This window comes from Phoca vitulina, unplaced genomic scaffold, assembly GCF_004348235.1.
Source record: "Phoca vitulina isolate PV1807 unplaced genomic scaffold, GSC_HSeal_1.0 scaffold10, whole genome shotgun sequence".
Classification (NCBI taxonomy): domain Eukaryota; kingdom Metazoa; phylum Chordata; class Mammalia; order Carnivora; family Phocidae; genus Phoca; species Phoca vitulina.
This window is the reverse complement of record NW_022589713.1, coordinates 26,303,972-26,329,093: the sequence shown is the minus strand read 5'-3', so window position 1 is coordinate 26,329,093 and position 25,122 is coordinate 26,303,972. Positions and strand designations below refer to the sequence as shown.

Below are 25,122 nucleotides of genomic sequence, written 5' to 3'. Positions count from 1 at the left end.
CCTCTATCTAACCAGCAGTGAGACCCACGTGGGAGTCGATGAATTTTCCAAGACACGGAAAAAATGAAAGGTCAGAGCAGGCGGCCTCCGAGTCCTTTTCAGCTTTCCTGTCCCACAGAGAAACTGAGGCAGGCAGGGGGAACCATGGTAACTGAAGGAAAATGGGGAAACGACATTCTTCCTCTGCCCTCTTTCTATAGCTCACCGACAGCCATGCCCGTCAGGTACTACATTTTCTACAGATGAACGGCAGGGAAGGAAAAACATGTCTTCCTAACCTTTCCAAGTCACTGAGTACATTAAGGATACATCAGAGGATACATTAAGATGCCAGATTTTCCTGTCCAAACATACCACGCGGTTTTAAACAAGTATGGTTCCTTTAAGCATAACTGGCAATAACTAACCACTCGTGGTCCAGTTCCTGTTCAACTAAAGTGAAGACTTTAATAAACAGCATTCTAATATCCATGAGGAAAACAAAAACAGGAGGCTTAACAAATGTGCACCGTGCAGAGAATGATTCTGTTTACTAAAAGAGAGCGCTTCTATAAGGTAGAAAAGGCAAACTTCCCAAGGACAACACTTTATCTTTCCCTATCTACCACTGTTACAGATTTACTTTTGTTTCATAGAACTTCAGAAATCTGAAATACGACATTACCCTCCTAACTTCTTAAGAGTCTGGACAACTAAAACCACCCCCTCACTGTACGGGGAGAAAGCCAAGGTGATCCTGGCCTCGGGTCTACATTGGAGAGAGCCTGATCAGACCTCTACGTCTTTCTAGGCCGTGTCCATTTCCAGGTCCCCATGGCACTCTCGTGTTCACACGCTTTGTGTTAGTACAAAGCATTGGTCCTGGTATTTTAGATGTTCTTCTGACCTAGATACTATACTAACATTGACACACCTGGTTTTCACCCCGACACCTTGGGATTCTCTTCTCCCAAAGCCTTAGAGGAGTGTCGTATAGACCTCTGGATGGCAGTCATGCTTGTTTAATATCCGGGGCCTCTAAGCAGAAAGCTGCAAAGATGGCCACCACTCCAGTCACTGTTCCCGGGTCCCCCTTGTCCAACGAGGCACGTGGCAACGGCCCCCACCCGCATCACCTCTGGAATGGTGAACTCTGCAGAAATGTTTTTCAACAGCAGAAAATGCCTGTGCCGTCATGTGATCGCCACAAAAACACCAACGTCCCACTCCAAGCTGCTATCGTGTTCCAGAAAATGCTGCCTACCTCTTTTGATGTCATCCAGCTGGGGTTCAGGTGAGGGGTTATCTTTCAAGGGAGAAGTTTTGGGTCCAACTGGAGGCTTTGTTGGAGCTCGGAATGGCAGAGGTGGCGGAGGAGGTGGTGGCTGTGACGGCTGTGGGGGACGAGGGGCTTGCTGTTCCATTCGAGCTTGGATTTTACTGCTCCCCTCGGCTCTGAAATGAGATGTGGACATTAAGTTGGAGGGGCAAAAAGAGCTCCCACATCTGTTCAGGGGACCAAGTACCCACAGGTCTCTGCACAACCCTGTGCTCTTTAAAGACTACTTCAAAATACTGATGTCTATAATTTTATCACATGAGCTGCTCACTCAACACGTGCCTATTGCATTCCAGTACTGCACTCTGCAGCAGAGATGAACGAGACAGACTTGCTGTGCTCATGGAGCTCACGTGTTAGAGCAAGCAGGTAAAACCAGTATGCAGGACACAGTGCGATTATGAGAACCCTTTTTACTAGTAGACCACAGCGTTATTTATTTGACCTGTGTACAGTATAAAGTTATAGTCACAAGTGTATGAGTTACTAAGTAAAACCAGCTCTTGAAATGCTGGCTAGTTTGCAAATTTTTGCACGCTCTATTACTGCTTGCTCATCTTGTCATGAGCCAGCTCTTGCGGGCAGACAAGCAAAGCATTCCGCCCCAAACTGAGAACATTCTATTCATTAACAATTTCTTTTATAAATGGACTAGCCCAACAAACTTTGGGCTTTCCAACTTTGGTGTGCACACAAATCACCTGAGGAGCTCATTAAAATGCAGATTCTGACTTAGCAGGTCCTGAAATTCTGCACTTTAAAAAAGCATCCAAAGGGCACCTGGGTGGCTCAGGGTCCTGGGATGGAGCAGGGCCAGCGGGGAGTCTGCTTCTCTCTCCCTCTGCTCCTCCCCCTGCTTGTGCTCTCTCTCGCTAATACAGAAAATCTTTAAAAAAAATAAAATTAAATCAAAAAATAAAAAAGCATCCAAGTGATAAAATGCTGCTAGTCCACAGATGACACTGAGTGGTGAGAGACACACCCACAACCATCAGTTGTTGGGGTAACAGTGGCACTGGTTCGGGGTGGTGATTAACACAAATATACCCCAGGCGGGAGAGGAGCAGGAACTTGGAAGCGCACCCCCAGGGTAGGGCTCAGCTGCGGTGCTGGCCTCTAGTGAAGTCACAAGCTCACCAGTAATCAGTCTCTTCATCTGTGTGCTTTTTTTTAAAGGATAACAATAGCACCTTTCTAAGTTATGTATCAAGTTAGGTAGGATAATGCATGAAAGCATTTGGCAGAGTGTTCAGCACATGATAACCCAATAAACAGTAGCTACTTTGATTTTTTGTGGATTGAGTACAGAAAAATGGCTTGAGAAAACATAAACAGAAAAACAATCAGTCTATAACACTCTAAGATTTCATGACTATACTACAATAATTGCTGTATCACAATGTGAAAAACAGAACCACTGGGTTGCTTCTATTTATGGAATAAATTTTGACTTTAAAATCTAATTGGCTTCATATTAGACATGTAATACCTGTTGAATTAAGTATTAAAAGAGCTCATTATTTAAAAAAAAACAGGTAAAACTTTATTTTGGTATTATAAATAACCTCAAATGCATCTTGTGAAAAATTAATGTTTTCAATCTAATAAAGAATATATATCACTCAATGATTCTTTCATAATTACAAGCCTACGAGTTTAAATCTTATCCTGTTAGGTGGTATTGTATCAACAATCATGAGATTAATAAAATGGATTTAATTGTAAAGTACATCCTCTTCCCCAGTGGCTTCCATGTTTCAGGTCTTAAAAGCATTATTTCTTTTTATTGCATTTGAGGAAGCGGTATTTTACTGACTTGTCAAGAAGACAGAGGTAGAGCTGTTGAGATTACCGATAGGACACTGAGTACCCAGATGCTCACCTCCTTATAAAGTAAACAGATAGATAACGCAAAGATATAGAAACCCTGTATCAATCTGCATCTGCTTATTCACATACCTTGTTTTCTTGACCTGAATGCTGCTACTGAGTTTCTCCAGCACATATTCACCAGTGTCATGATTAATGATAAGTACACAGTCTTTCTGATAAGGCCGTTTGTTCCCCTTGAACACAGTCATTGGTGGTGTAGATCCCTAAATTCCACGAAAGTAGAGGACAATCAAACTAGACACACCAGTTATGAATGTCAAAACTGAACTTACAAATAACTATCTCATCAAATCTTTTATCAGAGCTACTCAAATAGATCAGAATAAACTGATTTCTATTTTAATTCCTCTGGCTTCCTAGGCAAAAAGGAAGGGGAAATAATAATATAGCAAGAATCTGTAACTGTGCAACTGCTTCTCAGTAATCGAGAAAGGTAATATAAACTTGCAAAATTACTGTACCTTTTTCTAAGGACTCAAGTTGTGTTACAAGTAATGGCAAGGTGTGAACTGATAAAAATAATTAGCCATTACTCAGTATTATACTGAGTAGAACTTTCACTATGAGAGTAAAACCAGTAAGTGATCGTGGTATTTCCTTGTAATTTCAGAGTCTGGGGCTTCCCCTCAGGCCAAGCAACCAACAGAGCATTCTCTAAGGGCAGCTCATTATTCTGCTTGGCTCAGAGTAAGTACATCATGCCACTCATCTGCCTAAGCCCTTCAACTGCTACCCTGTTGCTCTGAGACAAAAGAATAAAATCTTTAAACCAGACACCTGGCCCTTCTGCTCACTCAGCCCTCTGCGGAATCCAGAGCAGAAGGTGGCTGGCCTCTCTCAGATTCTCAAGCTCTTTCTTGCAGGGCTTTACCAAGGCTTCTGCCTACAACATCCTGTCCCTTCTTGTTCAATTACTCAACCTTCAAATCTGCTCAAAGGTCACTTCCTTAGAAAAGCCTTCCCTGATTTTCTAAAATAAATGCTGTTTTTTATATTTATTTAATTCCAGACCATAAGCTCCCCAAGGGCAAGAAATATGCTTGTGTTGCTTAAGATTGTATTCTCAGTGCTTAGTAATGGGCCAGCACACAGTAGGTACTCAATTAATATGACATAAATAAAAAAATAAAAATTAGTATTTGACAAGTATAGGATTTAATCCCTTATATAGAATCAAAAACTGCTTAGCTCTTTGACTCCCTATTCATAGGGTAAAAACTTAAGAGTTGGAAGGGACCTTAGAGACCATTTATCTAACCCCTTCATTTTACATTTGGCAAATGAAGATCCAAAGGGAGATGATGTAACCTGCCAAAGGCAACAAGTAATGAAATAGCAGTTGGAACTGGCAGACAAGTAATTGTTCCTCAACGTGAAGCTTCTTGTCCAGAGCCTTTTCATTCTATCACTGGTTACCAAGACCTTATTATGTTCCAGCACAGGACTGTGACATGCAATGACACACGTTCATTAAGAGTGCTTTGTTTGATCCTTTAGGCTTTCGGATTACAGTGTTGCCTTGGGCAAAGCTTCATAAAAATCTCTCTGCAAGGGATCTCAATTTAGCTTTTAACTGGGTTCCTCATCTCTAAATTAGCTGACTGCTCTGATCCTCCGGTTCTTTCTTGAAACTTTCAGCCTACACTTCACCTTTTGCCAGATGTATGAAATATGTTAATCCTGCTCCTGCCTCCCTTAACTCCTGGCTTGCCTGTGCCACACTCCTAAACGGTTGCTGCTATAAATCAACATGGCATCTAGGGCTTTGCTCTTTGGGGGAAAAAAAAAAAAAAAAAAGCTATGCAGATCTAAAAGAGGGGCTAGGTATCCAGATAGGAACATTGTCTATTTTGTAGCAAATGGGAGAAAAGGGAGCTTGGGGAAAATGGCCAAGAATCATTTTTACTCAAGCACCTGGGAAGCACGAATTCCAACCTACCCCACCCCCAAAATTCCTTTTTCCCTTACGCTGGAACTTTAGAAATCTAGAGGTTTTTAAATAGTAGGAAATTCAAATGGCAATAAATAGAATATGAGGATTCACTGTGATTCCACAGTGCATAAACTTACAGGGATATGTGGCAGTGTAATTGTGACTTCATCTCCTTTGCCAACCTGAAGCTCTCCTTCACAAGAAGTATCTATAGATGCTGGCTTAAAGTCATCTAAAGGGAAAAGCAAAAGAGCATTTATCCACCAAGTTACTTATACTAAGCCTCCTGGGCATTCTTATTTAAAAATTTAAATTTTGGGGGGGCGCCTGGGTGGCTCAGTCGTTAAGCGTCTGCCTTCGGCACAGGTCATGATCCCAGGGTCCTGGGATCGAGCCCCGCATCGGGCTCTCTGCTCCGCAGGAAGCCTGCTTCTCCCTCTCCCACTCCCCCTGCTTGTGTTGTCTCTCTCTGTCAAATAAATAAAATCTTTAAAAAAAAAAAATTTAAATTTTTTTGTTACTTCAGATAAATGGAAAATACAAATTTAGAATTAAAAAAAAAAAATTATTTCATTGTGGAAAACCCTGCATATACAAAAGCAAAGAGAATAGTACAATGAGCCCCTGTGTACTATCACCCAACCTCAATAATTACCAACTCAGGGACAATCTTGTTTTATCTATACCTCCCACATACTTTTCCTCCCATCCCCACTGGATTATTTTGAAGAATAAAAAAGCTAGAACTCATATACCATTTCATTAAGCAAAGATGCTCCCTTCTCCCAAGTGACAGATGAAAATTAATGCCTTATTATCCGTAAGGTGTTTTATCAGGGTTGTTGTGTACAGGATCAAAAGCAACAGAGCATATTAAGAAGATTCTGTGATTGTTAAACCCTATATGAAACATGAAAGGCCATGGTACCACATAAGCTGATTTCATTTTGCATAGAAACTCAAAATTAGGATTTGCCACACTCAAGTTCCATAGATTTAACAAAAATACTCTTGTGAAAGATGGTTGAACTGTACCTCCAAAGGTTAATCCTGCCCATATCTCTCAACTGCTGCTGAAGTACAACATGAACAGCCATCTTCCTCCATTTTGACATACACTGGCCTCAAACTGCAGGTCAGGTGCATATGTGAAGCGTCCCAAATTCCACACTGCCCTTCACGCTACGAAACCATCAACTTAGGAAACTGCTCAGGAAATGATGCCCTTATCACATTCCCAATATCCTCCCTCTGAAAGAGCCGATCTGCTCTCAGTAGGAGACATAGTAATGTTAATGGCAAGTGACCACAGAAAGATGGAACTTCATTATCTAACACGCCCTCTTCCAATGTGTTGAGTCACATTTATTAGCTCCTTCGACAAAAACAAGTCTTAACCAGCATTAGTACTACCAAGACGGGAAACCAGGAGCTTGTGAATCACACAGGGATGATCAGTCAGCCCATTCTGAACAGCCAAAACTTTACCCAGGACATAGAGTGGACGTGCCCTCCCTCAAAAGAGTCTGTAATCACGTAGAAAAGGAAGGTCCAGCATAATGACTATTTGGACATTATGCCTCCTCTCCTCTGCTTCCAAAGATAGCTCAAGCTTTAACTTATTCCAGGCTCACGAATTCTAATTTTATTCTTCACCCACATGAGACTTGGGACTGAGTTAAAGTCTGGGTTGTATAGGTGACCTCAAAAGACAGCAGAGTCAAACGAGGCACGGAAAGCTGGAGGGGGAAGACTGATGGAATGCACAGAGGATGCGGATTCTTTGGCTGCCGAGGGGATGAAGCGCAAACTCAGGGTGACCAGAACAAAGACGAACGAGGAAAGAAGGCTAATGAAGACAGGGAAGAAGAGGATGGAATAGGAGGGAGTCGATGAGACTCCTGAGCAAACGGGAAGAGTCCTTCAAACGTGGAGGACCCTGTAGGGTCATCAGAAAGGGGGATGGATTAGACGGAGAACTGGAGTCTGACGTGGGGTCACAGTCTTTCGGTAATAAAGAGGGGTGAGTTTCGCTTAAAGGGCTGGGTGGGCGGACGAAAAAGAAAGGGGCCAATAGCCTTCGGAAGAAGTATGTGGGATCACAAGACAGAAGGATAGTTGGGAGTGGCGAAAGGTTTGGTTTGGGAGTGAGCTGGAAGGCGGGGGGGGGGGGGGGGGGGGGGTCCCGGGGGGGTCGTGGGGTAAGAGAGAAGGGAGCTGACGTAGGCAGGGGTTCCTGGGCTTTGGAGGGCCGAGGGAAGAGGACGGAGTCGGGTTGGCAAGAGGAGGGCGCAGCGGCCGAAGGGAACAGAGGGAAGCTCTGGCTTACAGCGAATGGTGTGGAAAGAGGCCCGCGGCCGCTTCTCGAAGCTCTCCCCGAGCCGCAAGCAATGCTCCTCGCGGTCCAGCAGCGGGTTCGCGGTCCCGTTCATGGCCCCGCACGAGCCTCGCGTCCGGACCGGCACTCTCCTGGCGCGGCCGCGGCCCCCGCTTCCCGCGCCAGCGTCCGGGGGAACGACGCTCCCTGGACAGCGCTCCGCAGCGCACGGCGAGCCCAGCCGGCGGCCACCCGGGGCCGGAAGCAGATCCTCTTCTCCGCGGCGGGGTGGGGGAGGACTGCGCGGAAGCAGGGCCGCGGACTTCCGGCGTCGGGGAGGGACCTCTGGCTTAGTGGCGGAAATGGCGGGGGCGGCGCCAGGGCAAAGGATTCCGCCGGGAGAGGTCCTCGAGGCGAGTTTGTCCCCGCGCGGCGGCTCCCCGACTCGGCTTCCGAGCCCGGGGCCGGGCTGAGGGCTGAGTGCGTCCGGCCCTACCCGTCGAGGTGAATGTAAGAACTGATGACGGTGAGCCCGAGCGCGGCGAACTAGATGAACAGGGGCCCGAGAGCCAGTGTGGCCGGCTCTCCGCAGGCCCTGGCGGCCGGGGCGGCCTAGTGTCTCCCGAACGCCCTGAGCGCGACGGATCCTGCCCTGCGCGTCATTGGCCTCTTCTTCGCGCGTTGATGGAGAAGCAAGAGCCTCAGCCCCTGGAATGAGACGCCCCCTCTGGTTCGTGAGACAGCTTCTTGCGAGTGCGACCAGAGACTGGGGCCGCAGGGCTTAGCTCCTAATCCCCCCCCCCCCCAAAGTGAGTCTCTGATCCTTGGGAAGGGATGACTCCACTTGACCACCCATCACCAGTTCAAGGAGCTCTCGTGATTGTCATAAGTCGCCCCTTCCACAGGCCCTGAAAATTGATGAGTGTTTTCTCAGTCAATTCTTGGGCGTGTCCTTTTTCTGAACTAAACCGATATAATAGTTGACTTGTTCTGGTTTGAACTAGAGTTTGGTGCGTGAGAGTGCTGGCCACTGAATGTAAGCAAGCCCTCGGAAGGTAGGGACTATGTCTTGGTCTTTGTGACCGACCTCTTGTGTAGTGGGCCGGGTTTTGTGTAGAGTCAGCGTCTAGTAAGTGGTGAATTGAACTGTTTGGTGAAAGAACTGTTCTAGAACCACTAACCCAGCGTCTTAAAAACTGTTCTAGGGCGCCTGGGTGGCTCAGTTCGTTAAGCGACTGCCTTCAGCTCGGGTCACGATCCCGGAGTTCCAGGATGGAGTCCCATGTCTGGCTTCAGGGAGCCTGCTTCTCCCTCTGACCACTTCCCGCTCCCCCCCCCCCCCCCCCCCCCCCCCCCACTTTCTCAAATAAATAAAAAAAATCTTAAAAAAAAAAAAAAAACTGTTCTAGAACCACTAACCGGAATCTCCTCTTTTTTCCTGCAAAGTGTCCAATGCTGTCTGAGGCTTGAACCCAGCCTGAGAAACCACATCTGAAAAACCCTGCCTATGTCTGCAGTATCAGCTTGGATTCCTCAGGTTATTCAAGGATGGATTATCTTCAGCAGTGTTAAATATATTACCATCAATTTAGGAGATGGCTTCTTTGCAAAGGAAAGGGCTGCAGGCAAGGATTCTCAGCTCTGAAGAAGAGGAGAAACTGAAAAGGGATCAAGCTTTGGTGTCTGATTTTAAGCAGCAAAAACTGGAAAAAGAGGCTCAGAAGAACTGGGACCTTTTTTACAAAAGAAATAGTACTAACTTCTTCAAAGATAGACACTGGACCACCAGAGAGTTTGAAGAGCTCAGATCATGTAGAGAGGTAAACTAATATTGCACCTTATTTGAGTTGTTTTTCATTTAAAATGTGAAGAGGAGTGTTTATTGCATTCCTGTGGGGAATGTGAGGTAGAAAATTTACGAAGCCTGTCAGAATGCCTTGTTCCTTAGAAATACACTGGTTTTAGGTAGTTTGCTAGTTCCTGGGTTATATAATCCATAGGAAAGAGAGCTTTAGTAGACATTTTATTTCTCAAAGCCAGTCTGAAAGTCGTAAATATTAATTTCATACTGGGTGACTTCAGTGACAGATGCAGCTTCATAATAAGGATGATTAACACTTTACCATGGCCCTTTTCTAGAACTTTAAATGTGTTCTGTAATTTAAGCCTTATAATAACACTGTTGAGGTAGGCATCATGATTATCCCCACTTGCTGGTAGAAGTGAGGCACAGAGCTGTTCCAGTGATTTGTCCAGTGACAGAACATGGGTGAAGGGAGAGATTTGAGTGCAAGCAGTTTAGTCCCAGAGCCTGTTCTGTTGGCTGTTCTGCTGTGTTTTCACCATACCACACTACCCAGTGTTGGACAAGTGAGGTGTCCGTATTAGCTTTAGGTTATCAGTTCACTTGTTTATTGTCGGCTTCCTGGGGGCAGAGACCTTGTCTCTCGTGTTCTGAGACGTAGTTTGCTCTGTTCCTCTGTGATGCAAATGTAGCGTACTATGATTTTGGGTTCTCTTTCCTCAGTTTGAAGATCAAAAATTGACTATACTTGAAGCTGGCTGCGGTGTTGGGAACTGTTTATTCCCACTTTTAGAAGATCTGAATATCTTTGCCTATGCCTGTGATTTTTCTCCAAGAGCAGTTGAATATGTCAAGGTTGGTGCTCCATCCATGTATTCTGTTGTGTTGCTATTTTCTTAGATTTCTCTGACCTGCCCTCTGTACCCATTTGCCTAATTCCTGTCCTCTCTTTGAAGCTAACCAGCTGTGATCACCATGAATGTGTTTTTCCTGTTTACATACAAATATAGTATCCACACACTCTGGTTTCTCTTCAGATCGCATAAATCTTTCCCCTTACAAATATAGTATCCACAAAAACATAGCTTTATTCAGAAAAGTAGAATTACCAAAATGACACCTAGATACTTATACCCAGATTTACTGATTGCCAGCATTTCACCACATTTGCCTTATAGACTGACTTCTTTGCTGAACTATTTTAAAGATTTTACTTATTTATTCATTTAGAGAGAGCGAGAGCACACGCCCACACCAGTGGGGGAGGGGCAGAGGGAGAGAGAGCTTAAGCAGACTGTGCTGAGTGCGGAGCACTACAAGGGGCTTGATCTCAATGACCCTGGATCATGATCTGAGCTGAAATCAAGAGTTGGACACCTAACTGACTGAGCCACCTAGGTGCTCCTGCTGAACTATTTTAAAGTATAGATGTCACGACACTTTTCTCCTAAATATGTCTTCCTACATATTCAAAAAAATAAGGGTTTTTCCTGTATGAGTGCAATACACTTATTATTATATCTAACAAAAGTAACTGTAATCCCCTAATGTCATTAATACCCACTACAGATTCAGATTTACTCAAATAGTCCCAGGTGTCAGGACTACATCTTGTACTTCTTAATGTACCTTAAATCTCCTTAGCCTAAAACATTCCTGCCCTTCCCCTTGACCTTTTCTCCACTGGCATTGAGTTTTTGAAGAGCAAGCCATTTTCTGTAGTGCGGTCCCACATTCCAGATTGGTCTCATTGTTTATTCGTATCATTGTTCAACTTGTTTCTTTATCCCCTGTATTTCCTGTAAACTAGAAGTTAGATTTAAATCAGGTAAAATATTTTTGGCAAAAATACTATAATAGGTGATGTTGTATCTTTGATATTACATCCTGTCCGGAGGCATTAATGTCTGCTAACCTCACTATAAGTGATGCTAGCTTTAGTTTTGATCGCTGGGTTAAGGTAGTAACTACCTAGTTCCTACCTAAAAGGTACCTTCCTAAGGGTTACAAATATTTACCTTTTGCCATTAACAAATACATGGGGGATACTTCGGCAAATACTTAATTTTCCATCAACCTTTCACAGTTTTAGCATCCATTAGAAGTTTTGTTGTTGTTTTTAAAGATTTTCTTTATGTACTTATTTTAGAGAGAAAGAAAGTGTGCAGGGGAGGGTGAGGGCAGAGGCAGATGAGGAAGGAGAGGGACAAGCTGACTTCACACTGAGCATGGAGTCAGGTGTGTTACTAATCCCATGACCCCCCAGGATCATGACCTGAGCCAAAATCAAGAGTCAGACACTCAACCAACTGAGCCACCGAGGCTCCCCTAAAAGTTTCTTTAATAGTAGCATCACATTGTACTATAACTTGCTTTCTTCACTCCACATCTTATCTTGTAGAGTTTATCTTAGTACATGTAGGTCTACCATATTCTATCTGTTGTAGTATTCCATAGGATGGATATACCATACTTTAACCATTACCCTGTTGATGTTTGTTTAAATCATTTCTAATTTTTCACTCTTACAAATAGGGTTAATGTAATAAGCATTATGCACTGCTCCCCAAAACACGTGTGTACACTTTTCTCTATGGTGATGGAAGAATTCCTTGGAGAGAAAGCATACACATTTAAGTTTCAATATTTCAAATATATATTTTAAAATTTAATAGGGCGCCTGGGTGGCTCAGTTGGTTAAGCAACTGCCTTCGGCTCGGGTCTTGATCCTGGAGTCCCGGGATCGAGTCCCACATCAGGCTCCCTGCTCAGCTGGGGGTCTGCTTCTCCCTCTGACCCTCTTCCCTTTCGTGCTCTCTGTCTCTCATTCTCTCTCTCTCAAATAAATAAATAAAATCTTTAAAAAAAAAAAATTTAATATATAAGTTTTAACATATAGCTACCATTCTGTCTACGCCCTCACCATCTTTTTTTTTAATTTTATTTATTTGACAGAGTGTACAGGCACAAGTGGAGGTGGGGGGGCATGGAGGCGGAGAAGAAGCGGGCTCCCCACTGAGCGGGGGGCGGGGGGGGCGGGGAGTAGGGCTCAATCCCAGGACCCTGAGATCATAACCTGAGCTGTAAGACAGATGCTTAAACGACTGAGCAGTTCAGGTGCCCCCACCCTCGCCATTTGCTATCAGTCTTTTTTACATCTCCCAGTCTTACGGGCAAAAAGTAATACTCCCTATTGTAATTTGTTTATTCCTTCCATATGTAAATCAGCATTAGTTTTCCTCCAGATCGTGAGTCCCCTTATCCCACACACATTTATCGAGAGCCTCATATGTGCCGGTTGTACGCACTGGGATTGAACAGTAAACAGAACGCAGAAGAACCCTCAGGTGGCGTTTGCGTGATAGTATGACTTGTCTGTTCATAACCTTTGCTCATTTTTCTGTCATTTTCTTATCTTTAGAGTGCATTCTGAATATTCTGTTAGATTTTTTTGCAGACATTCTAGTTAGCATTTGTGGTATTATCTTTTGACAGAATCTAAATTATGTGCAAATTTATTAATCTTTTCCTTTCAAGGTTCTAAGGTTTTCTGTCTGGTTTAGGAGTTCTGTAAATGTATATATTTTTTTAAGTTTTGGTTATTATGTTTTTTAATTAATCTGGAAAAATTTTGGCCATTATTTCTTCAGCTCTGTTCTCTCTTCTTCTGAGATTCTAATTACATATATGTTACACTACTTGCTATTGTCCTACGGCTCTTGGATGGTGTTTGGGGGTTTTTTGGGGGTTTCTTTTTTAAGCTTTTTTTTTCTCTTTGCATTTTCAGTTTGTATTATTTCTTTCATCCTGATTATCATCAAGCTCACAGATTCCTTCTTAAGCAGCAAGCTTTGATGAGCCTTTCAGAAGCATTCTTCATTTTTGTTACTATGTTTCTGGTTTTTAGTATGTGTGGTTGATTCTTTTTGTAGTTTCTGTTTCTCTGCTGAAATTACCTATCTGATCTTGAATTTTGTCTTTTTCATTAGAGTCTTTACCGTATTAATCACAGTTATTTTAAATGCCCGAACTTTTAGTTCCTCTATCTATGTCATATTTGAGTCTGGTTCTGATGATTACTTTGTCTCTTCAGACTGTTTTTTCTTGCCTTTTGGTATGCCTTGTAGTTTTTTGCTGAAAGCCAGATACATTATATAGGGCAGTGGATACCGAGGTAATAAGGATTTGTAATAATCTAGACAGGAGTTGAGCAGTGTTTGAAATCTCCTGTTGCTATAGTTATCTGTGAGGTTTGTTGTTGTTATGGACACCAGAGACTTCAGACTCCTCTGGTGACTTGGTTCATGTCTCCCCTTTTGACTTTGTGTCTTCTCTTTGTACCGTCGCTCTTGCAGCTTTCCCACCCGGTCCACTGTGGTTATTAGCACTGGATACTTGTTGGTAAGGTGTGGGAGAAGGGATTGTTGTCTAATGCTCTGATTCTCAGTTTCTGGACTGCATAGTGGGCCCGTGTCTCAGGAGTGTGGTCTTCACAAGTATGTCTGCTGCTCCAGGACTAGATTCTGTCCCTTCCCTCCCTCAGGAGGTGTGTACCGGTGTCTTCCTTTCTGGTGTTGCGGCCATTCTCTCTCCAGATTAAGACTAGGTTTGGGGCACCTGGCTGGCTCAGTCAGAAGAGCATACATCTCCTGATCCTGGGGTTGTGAGTTTGAGCCCCACATTGGGTGTAGAGAGTACTAAAAAAAATAAATAAGTAAACCTAAAAAAAAAATGAGAACTAGGTCTCAGCAGAGTAGTTTCCTTCCCCCAGTGGCAGTGGTATTCCACCAGTACTCTAAGTCTATAGGCCTCAGATGACCTTTCCCCTGCATTTTAAATCTTTTCTTCCTTAAAGGAGATGAGAAAGGCCAGCACCAAGGTGAAGCACCATCCTCTCTCTGAGAGCCCCATGATGTTCCTAGAGGAAACACCTACAAAAGGATGGGAATACCCCTATTAATTCAGCCCCCAGGGGCTTCACACTATAACATCTGTACTCAGTCTCCAGCAATTTGTCAAATTTCTAGTTTTGTCTTTCCAGTCTGGAGGCTTCTGCCTCAGGTAAGCAGATGCTTAGGTCCTGTCTCTCCTGGAAGGCACTTGTCCGTCTCCATATTTTGGGGTAGCTGGTGGTTTTTTGGCCTCTGTTCTTTGATAGGTTCCCAAAAAAATCATTACTTTGCTCTCTGTCCATCGTTTTTCTTATTATAAGGATGGGAGCTACATTTTTATACCTCTTTACATCTTTGAACTGAAACCAGAAGACCTCTGATTCATCTGGGTAACCAATCATCCTTTAACACAAGTATAGAACTAGTTGTTCAAACACAATAAATTGAATAAGAAATTCATTTTTCTTCCCTGACAATTGTCACCTTTATTATCTACGTTTTTTGCTATATTTGTCATCTTTGTCACCTGTCTTTTGTCATATGCAATACTAAACTCCTCTATATAGAGGGGGTCTGTTTTGGGGACTCTGTTCTGTCTCAGTGATTTATTTGTCCCCATTCTCAAACCTCATTGTTTTATTTATTTATTTATTTATTTTTAGGATTATTTATTTATTTGACAGAGAGACAGCAAGAGAGGGAACACAAGCAGGGGAGTGGGAGAGGGAGAAGCAGGCTTCCTGCTGAGCAGGGAGCCCGATGCGGGGCTCGATCCCAGGACCCTGGGATCACGACCTGAGCCGAAGGCAGACGCTTAACGACTGAGCCTCCCAGGTGCCCCAAATCTCATTGTGTTAGTACTACATTTTGTAATATGCTTTGATGTTGGTAGTGTACCTCCTCCTTCATTGTTCTTCAATTTAAAAATTGACTTGGCTCTTCCTAAAGATTTTTGCTTCCAGGTGAATTAAAATTTGCCTTGTCAAGTTTCTAGAAATCCATTGGGATTCTGTTGAGATCACATTGGATTTAGAAGTGGAATTATTGGTGGAATTGACATCATTTCAATATTGAATCTTCCCATCCAGTACCTTTGTATCTGTGTTTGAGTCCTTATTTACACTACAGAAAAAATTAATATTTTTTATAATGCTCTTATAATGATTTATACTTTATGATACTCTTTCTTTATGATACTCTTATATATTACCTTTTCTTGTAATGCTCTTAAACCCACCATCCACCATGTACAGGAACACTTGTGACAAAAAAAAAAAGAAAAGAAAAGTTAGGTTTACTTAGCTTGCTGCCTCAAGGGAAAATACGCCCCAAAGAACTATGGGAGCATCTGCATGAGTGGATTTGGAAGGACTTCTCAGAGGATTTAGACTTGTAGTGGGTGACTCAAAGGAGGATTAAGGAAGCCCAGGTCAGTTTTGACTTATCATTCCTTTAGAAATATGTACTTCTAGAATACTCAGCTTTGAATATGTGATAGCTTGTGTTCTCTTCTCAGTCAAAGATGATTTGTTAAAATGAAATCTTGCTCCTCATAGCAATATTGAATACTGCATGCTTTAGGGTACAAATGCTGCATTACTCAGTTTTACTCAGTAATAAAGTGATCTTTGATATTTGTGCAGCAGTGCACAAGTGGAAATAGGGTCTCCTTTTATTTTTTTCCATTGGATCTCTTTTTGATGCTGTATTTTTCTGTGTGTGTCAACATGGATGTTGCATTAAAATTCTTTTTTTTTTTTCCCCCTCTTCTCTAGCAAAATCCTTTATATGACACAGAAAGATGCAAGGTGTTCCAGTGTGATCTAACCAAAGATGACCTTCTGGAACATGTGCCCCCAGAGTCTGTGGATGTTGTCATGTTGGTATTTGTACTCTCTGCTGTTCACCCTGATAAGATGCACCTTGTCTTACAAAATATTTACCAGGTTAGTGATTTGGAGCCGAGAGGTTGGACATCCTGATCTTTTTGCTTACCTCCCCTGTGAGGCTCATGTCTAGATTCGCAGAGTCTCCTCATTCCCACTAGGTGTAGGCCCTGTAGTTAGTGTATGGAAAGGGATTCTCCTACATCAAACATTCACCCTAAATTCTGATTTGTCTGGTAGCCAGACCTTGGCCTGCCTTGGAGCAAGGATGATTTTGCAATGATCTGGGCTCTATGCATGGAATAACATGCAGATATTCCCTGCCGTAAAGTGAGGGGAGGGTATGGTTCAGTAGTCAAGAAGCACCTGGCGTCAGAGTGCCTAGAGACAAAACCTGGCTTCCCTGCTGAAACAAGTTCCTTTACCTCCCTGAGCCTCAGTTTCATTACCTATAGAATATTGAGATACTAGATTGCATGAAATATATGAAATATGTATAAAATGCTTAGCACAATGCCTAGAACGTGGTAAGTGCTCTTTAAAAGTCAGCCATTGTTGTTACTATCATCATTATTACTAGAATGGGGAGAACCCAAACTGGCCATCAGGAGGCTGCTGTAGCACTCAGGAAGTAAAGCGACACTCTGAAGTCACGTGACTCAAGACAAATCACCTCACCTTCTTCCTTGGGCTTTAGTTTCCTTGGCTGTAAAATGGGGGTGTCTCTCAGAGTTGCAGGTGAGATCATGAATGAAGCTGCTTTATAAACTACAGTAGAATTTCTCTTACATCTATGGCAACAGTGTTGATTCATTTAAAGATCAACTAAATCAAAAAATCATAAAAAAAAGGTACATTCTTACCTTAAACATTTTATATAACTTAAAATATATTAATATTCATTTGTTACTCTTTTGATATAGAGCCACAGCCTTTTCTTTGAGTAGGGGGCTGTTTATCATTTTTCTTATATAAACCACACATATAGTAGAGTTTTGGTTTCTTAAAAGCAGAGTGAAGGGTGCCTGGGTGGCTCAGTTGGTTAAGCGTCTGCCTCTGCCTTGTGATCCCTGGGTCCTGGGATTGAGCCCCGAGTTGGGCTCCCTGCTCAGCAGAGAGTCTGCTTCTCCCCCGCCCCTCCCCCTGCTCATGCTCGCTCTTTCTCTCAAATAAATAAATAAATAAATATCTTAAAAGTGGAGCGAAGACTTAAAAACAATTGGAAAGTAATGTGAGGGCAGATTCTTTTATATTTTTACCCAGACTTCTCCTTGCTTCTCCCACACCTAATTAGATACAGTTTGTTCAGTGCTTCTTTATCAAGTCTTTCCAAAAGTATTGAATGTACTTTTCATAGGAAACAAAATGCTCATTTTTGCATATTGCATTGTTTATGTACTCGTATATAACTCTAAATCTAAGTACAACTGGCATAAGCAAGTTTGGGAACCAACACAGGTGACCCGTGGTAAGCACGCAGCTCACCTGGGGGCCATTAAAGCACAAGGGCACACAGCCTAGAAAGCCTGTAAGCCTCACCTGCTTGGTGAGTCGGGGGCTTCAGTCAGTCTGCTTTATAAAGGGAGAAAAGAGCGGTTGGCAGGTTGAAAAAGTAGATGTTTTAAATGTTTTTTAAGAAATTCAGATATTGTGGGGCACCTGGGTGGCTCAGTTGTTAAGCGTCTGCCTTCGGCTCAGGTCATGATCCCAGGGTCCTGAGATCGAGCCCTGCATTGGGCTCCCTGCTCGGCGGGAAGCCTGCTTCTCCCTCTCCCATTCCCCCTGCTTGTGTTCCCTCTCTCGCTGTCTTTCTGTCAAAAAATAAATGAAATTCAGATATTGCTACGTTGATTTCAGCTTTCTGTGAGGTTTTGTAAGGGTTTTTTCCTCCTTACTTCCCCTTTCTCTGCCCATGGTATCTGAGCAGATGAGAACCCAGCATGTCCCCACAAGTGGGCATGGAACTGAAGCTGGGTGAAGAGGGAGGAGAGGGCATCAGGGAAGAAAAGGTAGGATCACCTGATTTGAAGGTCCAGGTGAGGGCAAAGGATGATTAAGGATGGGGAACTAGAGAGAGAGCTGGAAAGGTGGTTTTGGGGTTGGCCAGGGTGGCTTGTATAACATTGAGAGACTGGAGGGGTTATACTTTTTGCTGTTGACAAGACTTGTGGACATTACCATGGGAGTGAGTGGTCTAGAAGGGTGGAGGACAAGATCTAGGAAGAGAGAAGCTCAAGTCATTAAGAGGCCAGCATATTTGGAAGGACAATCCACGTATATTGAAATTGCTCAGAACTAAGAATGGAGTAGTATTGAGGACAGGAGAATAAACCAGAGGATACATTCAATCATGAAACAGGGATATGACCCTGGAACTAATAGATGACAGTAACATTAAGGGATAGCAGATGATATAATCTGATGACAAGAGATTCAGGGCCAGGGGGTTTAGGGAGGAGAGAGAGTACACGAGAAAGTAGCAGTGAGAAGCATGGAGGACACCAACGTCATCTCCAAGCCCAGTGGTACAAGGGTGAGTGGAGAAAACACAGCCCTGACTTGAGAGGTTTTGGGGAAAATAGAGTCCTCAGGGGACAGTCTGTTAGCACAAGAATCTGAAGGGAACATTCTAAAGAGGTGGATACCAGTGATTTCACTGATGAAGGGTTTCAGGGATTGGGGAGAAGTAGGAGACAGGGACAGAATAAGGAGTATCTAGAACTTCATGGGAGTGAGAGTGCCTGCTGTCAGTACTTCTTTTCAGCATTACACTGGAGGTCCTAATCAGCTCAAAAAGACAGGAAAAAAAAAAAGATGGGGAAAAAATAAGGATGAGAGACAAAACTCATTATTTACATATAATGTAATTGTCTAATTAGAAAATATTAAAAGACTAAAAAAGTATAAGATGAATGTAATATACTTATAATGTCACTGAGCTAGACACCTAAAAAGAGTAACATGCATTGTGCAATTTTGCTTTTCCATTTAATATTATACGTTTCATTTGTTTTTTTGTTTGATTGTGTCAGGGTTTTTTGGTAGGGTGTTTTGTTTTGTCCCTGAGGAAATTGACAAGCTGATTCTAAGTTTACATGAAAGAACAAAGGGTCAGAACACTCCTGAAGAAGAATGAGATGGGAGAAATTTATACCCTACCAGATATAAGGACTTACTGCTGCAGTAATTAAGACAGAATGCTGTTCTGTGGGACAGACAAATTGAATGTGATAGCTTAAAAATCTATCCATGCATAAATGGAAATCTGCTATATGATGGAGGTGACAATGAAGATCACTGGGAAAAGCAGGACTGTTGAGTGAGTGCTGCTAGGACCAGAGTCTTCATGCAGGAGAGAGTGAAATTATCCTCCTCACATCCTCTACAAAAATCATTCTCAGGTGAATTAAAGAATTAAATGGAAAAGATAAAAGTTTAAGCTTTTCAGAAGAAAATATAGGAAAGAATCCTTATGACCTCCGAGTGGGGAAAATTTTCTCAAGACCCAAAGCATTCTAAGCATAAACATGATTGTAATAAAAGTAGGAGTTTCTGTTCTTCAAAAGACAATATAATACAAAGGAATTTAAAAAACAACTTGGGGAAAGTAATTTGAAGTCTATAGACCTGAATATGTGAGGAATTCCTGTGTAAGAAAGACGAGCAAATTAATAGAAGAATGGCAGACTTCAATAGTTGTTTTACTGAAGAGAACACACATATGAAAAGATAACCCAGGAAATGTAAAATAAAACCCCAGTAGACACCGTTAGATTACCAAAATTAAGAAGTCTGACAAAGGCAAGTATTGATGAGGATATGCCTGTTCTTGATTTAAATGGAAACATACACTATACTATCTGTATTTTAATAGTAATGAAATGTTACATGTATTGTTTTAATTGAGTTGAGCTGTCTCAGTCCACACTTGGCCCCCAGCCCCCGTTCTAACCTTTCTTGAGTAACATCGCGTTTTAGCAATCCTTTCTGTTTTTACCCCCTAATAGAAATCTTTTTCTGCTGATCTGGAATGAGTTCACAGCAGTAGTGGATTGCTGGCTCTCTGCCTCATACATAGTGACTGGCTCGTTGATTTGAAATCATGTGCTTCATCAGGAAATTACCAGAAGGAGAAGTGATCTCTCAGCCTCTGACAATAATAAGACACCCTTTGGGCAGCTCGAAGCCTTATGTGAACAACCACAGTAATAAGCTGTTGTAAGGTAGATGTAATTACTGTAGAATGTTAACAGCAGAGAATTTTTTAAACTACATAAGTTTAAACTGAAAGACAACCTTAAAGTTGAATTCCCTCATTTCTGGAGTAGAATAATCAAGTAAAAATAGACAAATTTGTCATCAGACGACCTGGCTATTTGTCTACCAATGCCACCAACTTGCCTTGAAACCTCAGGCAAGTCACTTTTACTCTGAGCCTCACTTGCTGTAAAATGGGTATAATAGACCTACCCTACCCTACTTCTCGGAGTTGTTTGGAGAATGAAAGAAAATAACAGTGAGAAATGCCTGGTTAGCTATACAGTGCCAGGATCAAAGAGGCATTAGTATCGAACTTACTATTTTACAGACGAGAAAACACAGGGATGAAATTACTTGTTCAAGGTCATTCAACTAGTTATGGAAGAACTGGGATATGAATCGAGATTTCCAAATTCCTGAGTGAGTGTTCTTTCTGCTGTCCCATGTAGCCCTTCCTTCTATAATTAAGAATAAGTCTTTTTCATATAAATTAAATTTTTCAGAATTTTCTTGACAATTATTCACATTTTTTAAAACTTAGCATTTCAGACTATGCTAAGGTAGGATGTATTCATCCAAGAGGCTCTTTACGGACAATATTTAAAATGCATGCTTGTATTGATAGAATTTACTAAATGAGAAAATCTGCAGCACACTTGGAAGTATTAGGGATGATCTTTCATACTCTATTCAAAAGAGGAAGTATGTCAAACTGCGTCAAAAATCTATTGTAATAGGATATGTCATGTCTTAAAAATCATCTTACTGATGTTGATGAATCAGAATAAGGTTCTGTTAAGTCCCCTCTTATTTGGTAGTGTTAATGCAGTTTGAAAGAATTCTCATATAAAAAGCAAATGTCACAGTGTGTGCCACTTTCTTTTTATTCTGAAAAGCATATGCTGTTTGCTTTGTAAGATAGAGCTGGTTATACCCACACCCTGCCGATGCCACCTCCCAGTTTTTGAGACAATTAACCTGTGACACCTACCTCTGAAAGGCTTTAGTGAGGGACTCCCAGCTGGGCCTGCCGCTGATCCTCTTCCCTACACCACTGCCCTGGCCTGAGGATCTTCTACCAAGAAGCACAGCGCAAGGGAAGAATACTCAGTTACCACCCCCCCCACCCCCCCACCCCACCCCACCCGCCCGTAGCCTCTCTTTCTTGTCAGTAATGTGAATAGAATTAGAATAACACCTCCCCCCTTCCCCCATCCAGGTCCAGGGCGAACAGATGTCTCTGATTCTACAATATGCTTGCTGCCTTTTGACCCAAATATGAGTCTTGACCCCCCCACTTAGTGGCCAGTGTATGAATCGTGGACAAATCCCTTACATAGTGTCAGTTTCCTCATCTCACATGAGGCTAATAATCACTCCTTCCTCCCTCCTGTCTGAGAAACTGCAACGTGCAATCAGCTGTTACTAGCATGGTGGGCAAGCTATGCAGAATTGTAGCACAGTGAACCCTACGCTGAGACTCAGAATGAGGAAAGCCAGCCGGAATCAGTAAGAAGACAAAATGACATATTTTTTTTTAAAGAGACAGTTTGACTGCCGGGTCATATACTAGGAGATGGCTAATAGAATGTGGGGGGAACATGCTTTAAAGAAAATAAGACTGTTTCATTTAGTGTCAGTAGCATTTTAATTGTATGACACTGGACCTTGTAAGTGCTCGAGAAATATCCCTCCAATGTATGGGGTCCTGCAGGTGTTGCTATACCTTTGATCAGGAGGCCCTTTTTCCTTCAAACTATGGGTGGTTCAGTCTGGTTCTTTTCATACTTATCACTAATGTAAGTTATTTTGACCCCTAAATCAATCAGATTTTATTTTGAGTAAGTTTTATTTGAGCCGTCAATATAAGTGCCAGCTGCTTTTGTTTCATAGGTATTAAAACCAGGCAAAAGCGTCTTGTTTCGTGACTATGGGCTGTATGATCATGCCATGCTTAGGTTTAAAGCTGGCAGCAAACTTGGAGAAAACTTTTACGCTAGACAAGATGGAACCAGATCATATTTTTTTACTGATGGTAAGGTTAATGAAATTTGCTTTTATTTCTGTTTACTTGCTTGCATTATCACTGTGGTACTGGTTGGGGGTGGGGCCAGCAACACAGAGGGCACATGCACAAGGTCCTGGCTGGAACCATCTCCGGGGCACACCACTCACCCAGCACCTGGGACGACAGGGACACAGCTCTGACCATGCTGAGCTCACAAGCCTCCTCTGGTGACAGTGTCTTGTTAGCGAGCCTGGGTTAATGGACAGGCTCTGGCATGCCACGTGTATACCCTACCAGGAACCGTGCTGGAAAAGGGGGAGGGCAGAGCAGGATCAGTCACAAAACAAGTAGGGCAGGGGCAAGCTGGCTGGCTCAGTTGGAAGAGCATGCAACTCTTGATCTCAGGGTCATGAGTTCAAGCCCCATGTTGCATGTAGAGATTACTTAAAAAAAAAAAGTAAACTTACATACACACACAAGTAGGACTACATAATGCCTGGAGATTACCTTCCCAGGTCACAAAGGCAAGAAACCTTTGTCTGTAAAGGTGTTAAGTACACAAATTTGCTATAAAGCGTCTTTCAAAAGTCATTTTGATAAAAACATCCAAACACTGATCATTATTTCTGTCTTATACCAAAATAATTTTAAGCCTACCTAGTAATTTGGACCATAAAATAATTATCTTCTTCAACTCTATTTTCACAAACATTTCCATGTCTTGAAATATTCTTTTGGGTTTAGAATGAAATAAAAAATGAGTGATTAGCATTAAAACTGCAAAGTCATAGAAATGTCAGGTGAAAATTAAAAATTTGTTTTAATGTTTCTGATTGATGAAATCTGAGTCAACCAATTGTAAATAATTGAGAAGATGCAGTGATGTCTGCAGAGTGCTTCGGAGCACATTCTGCAGAGTAATGCTCTTACTAATAAGAGTATTTTCGCCGCATAGCCATTCTATTTGTTTCATTTAACATGTAGAGATGGATTACTGGGGTTAAATTTTCCTTAGGGTATATCACCCAGAAGTAATGGGTTTCCCCACTCTGGTCACAGATGTTCCTCCATCATGTTCAGATAGATGAGGTGTTTGATGTAAACACATTGAACACATGAAGACTGTATGAATATAGCCAGTTTGGAATTGTGTTTCTTTTTACTTGGACTTTGTATTTGGGGACCAATAATAAGAGGGTAAGGTGGCCGTACTCCAAGTTGTCCTTAAACTTTTCTAATTAAATTATTTATTTGGGAGTAAGAAGAGAAGTAGGAGTGTGTTACTTTCCAAAACAAAAATCTATTAATTTTAGCAGCGGAATTTTTGTTACATTAAAAAAAAAATCCCTTCCGGCACCCCTGCCCTCCTGTTTACCACTGCAGAGCAAATGTGGTAGTATCATCGAGACCGTGAGCATTGTTGATCTGCTTGCCTTACAGAATTCCTGGCTCGGCTCTTTACGGACACAGGTTATGAAGAAGTGGTGAATGAGTATGTGTTTCGTGAGACGGTGAACAAAAAAGAAGGCCTGTGTGTGCCAAGAGTTTTCCTTCAGAGCAAATTCCGAAAGTGTCCTAAGAACCCAACTCTGGGTCACAAGTCCTGACCTTTCACGAGGTTGACATTTGTGCCTCCCCTTGAAGAGGAAAGTTTAAAGTCACTCTTTATTTTGGATATTTTTATATTTTTTTATAATGAGGACATATAATTTTTGTATTAAAAAGTAGCAAGTGTCTGTGTGTGTCTTATGGAAATGCAAATAAAATTACAAGGCCTGAAAAGTGAAGTTTTACGGTATAATGTAATGTAGCCATGCTGTCTGACTAAAATTCCACCAAGGGGAAAGCATAAGCACTAAAAGAGATCCTTGCCATCGGTAAGTGTGCCGCGATTCAGTAAATGTGCCTCCAGGCAGCATGTCAGGCAATCCTCTGGGAAAATGAGGCCAAATAGACTAAAATAACACATCTGGATGTATTTTTAGCCTGAAGGATTGTTCTCTTTCTAGTGTCTCTCATTTGCCCGTTTCTCTCTGCTTCAGTTCATTTATGTGCCTCTTCAGGACCAGTGTCATACATACAGCTTTTGCTAGGACTCAAGAACCCACCATGGCGCCCTGCCTAATTCCTGAGACCCTCTCTAATTGAGCCAGGACCTGGCCACACTGCCCCCGGGGAGAGAGGGGAACGCCATCACCTGTCCTCCCCATCTACCCGATGCAGTTTCTCCAGGAATACAGTGGATGGACTGTCCCCGTAAAGGACAGTCCGACCCCATAAAGGAAGGGCCGCAGAGTTTTCACTTGGAATATTTAAGGTTGGCGTAATGACATACTACCCACCTTGGACATTGACATTGAGCAAGGTAACCTCTCAGTGACCCACTTTAAAATACGTTGGTTGTAAAGTCTACTTAAATGAATGATGTGACGTAGTCCATCAGAGTTTTAGCCTTGAGCCAATGGATTGGATTAAGAAACAACAAAAATAAGGCTAAGCATAATAAAAACAAGGCTTCAGTCCCACTGCCTCTGTGTCCCCCTGTTGATTCTCCCCAGGCAAACCTCTATTATTACACCCCAGGTTAAGACAGAGCAGCAGGGATTTCCACGGGTTGGGTGCCCAGGGACCCAGGGAAGCAAAGCCACAGTTTTAGTAGCAAAACTCGAACATTTGTTAAATCATAGACTACGAACAGCCCACCAATATTGCCTTGTCTTCACAGACAGAAAGCAGCTCCAGAAAGGCAGTGAGTACTAGTTAACAGTATTATAGAGAATAGTATAAGTACCATAATATTATATAGTATGG

General features: G+C 42.4%; 2 protein-coding genes across 7 annotated transcripts in view; one reads left to right on the top strand and one right to left on the bottom strand.

The window, feature by feature from the left end:
• Positions 1–8,191, bottom strand: part of EAF1 (ELL associated factor 1) — a 14,897-nt gene extending 6,706 nt beyond the window's left edge. The window contains exons 1-4 of the mRNA XM_032408734.1: positions 7,474–8,191; positions 5,282–5,376; positions 3,278–3,414; positions 1,244–1,434 (exon numbers count right to left, since the gene is read on the bottom strand). Coding sequence (XP_032264625.1) covers positions 1,244–1,434; positions 3,278–3,414; positions 5,282–5,376; positions 7,474–7,576 — 526 coding nt within the window. The 5' untranslated portion in view covers positions 7,577–8,191. The remainder of the gene's footprint in view (positions 1–1,243; positions 1,435–3,277; positions 3,415–5,281; positions 5,377–7,473) is intronic.
• On the top strand, positions 7,884–25,122 carry METTL6 (methyltransferase like 6). 6 transcript variants are annotated; one of them, XR_004300091.1, is made up of 7 exons: positions 7,899–7,987; positions 8,908–9,281; positions 9,989–10,120; positions 15,933–16,103; positions 20,632–20,723; positions 22,197–22,338; positions 23,752–25,122. XR_004300091.1 is itself a non-coding variant. In XM_032408731.1 (6 exons), the coding sequence occupies exons 2-6, from the start codon at positions 9,057–9,059 to the stop codon at positions 23,916–23,918; spliced, it is 837 nt and encodes a 278-aa protein (XP_032264622.1). In that variant the 5' UTR covers positions 7,884–7,965; positions 8,908–9,056; the 3' UTR covers positions 23,919–25,121. The 6 variants fall into 6 exon arrangements, 5 of the variants coding, with proteins under 5 accessions (XP_032264622.1, XP_032264620.1, XP_032264619.1 ...); XM_032408731.1 differs by lacking the exon at positions 20,632–20,723 and having other exon boundaries at positions 7,884–7,965; positions 23,752–25,121; XM_032408729.1 differs by lacking the exon at positions 20,632–20,723 and having other exon boundaries at positions 7,897–7,971; positions 23,752–25,121.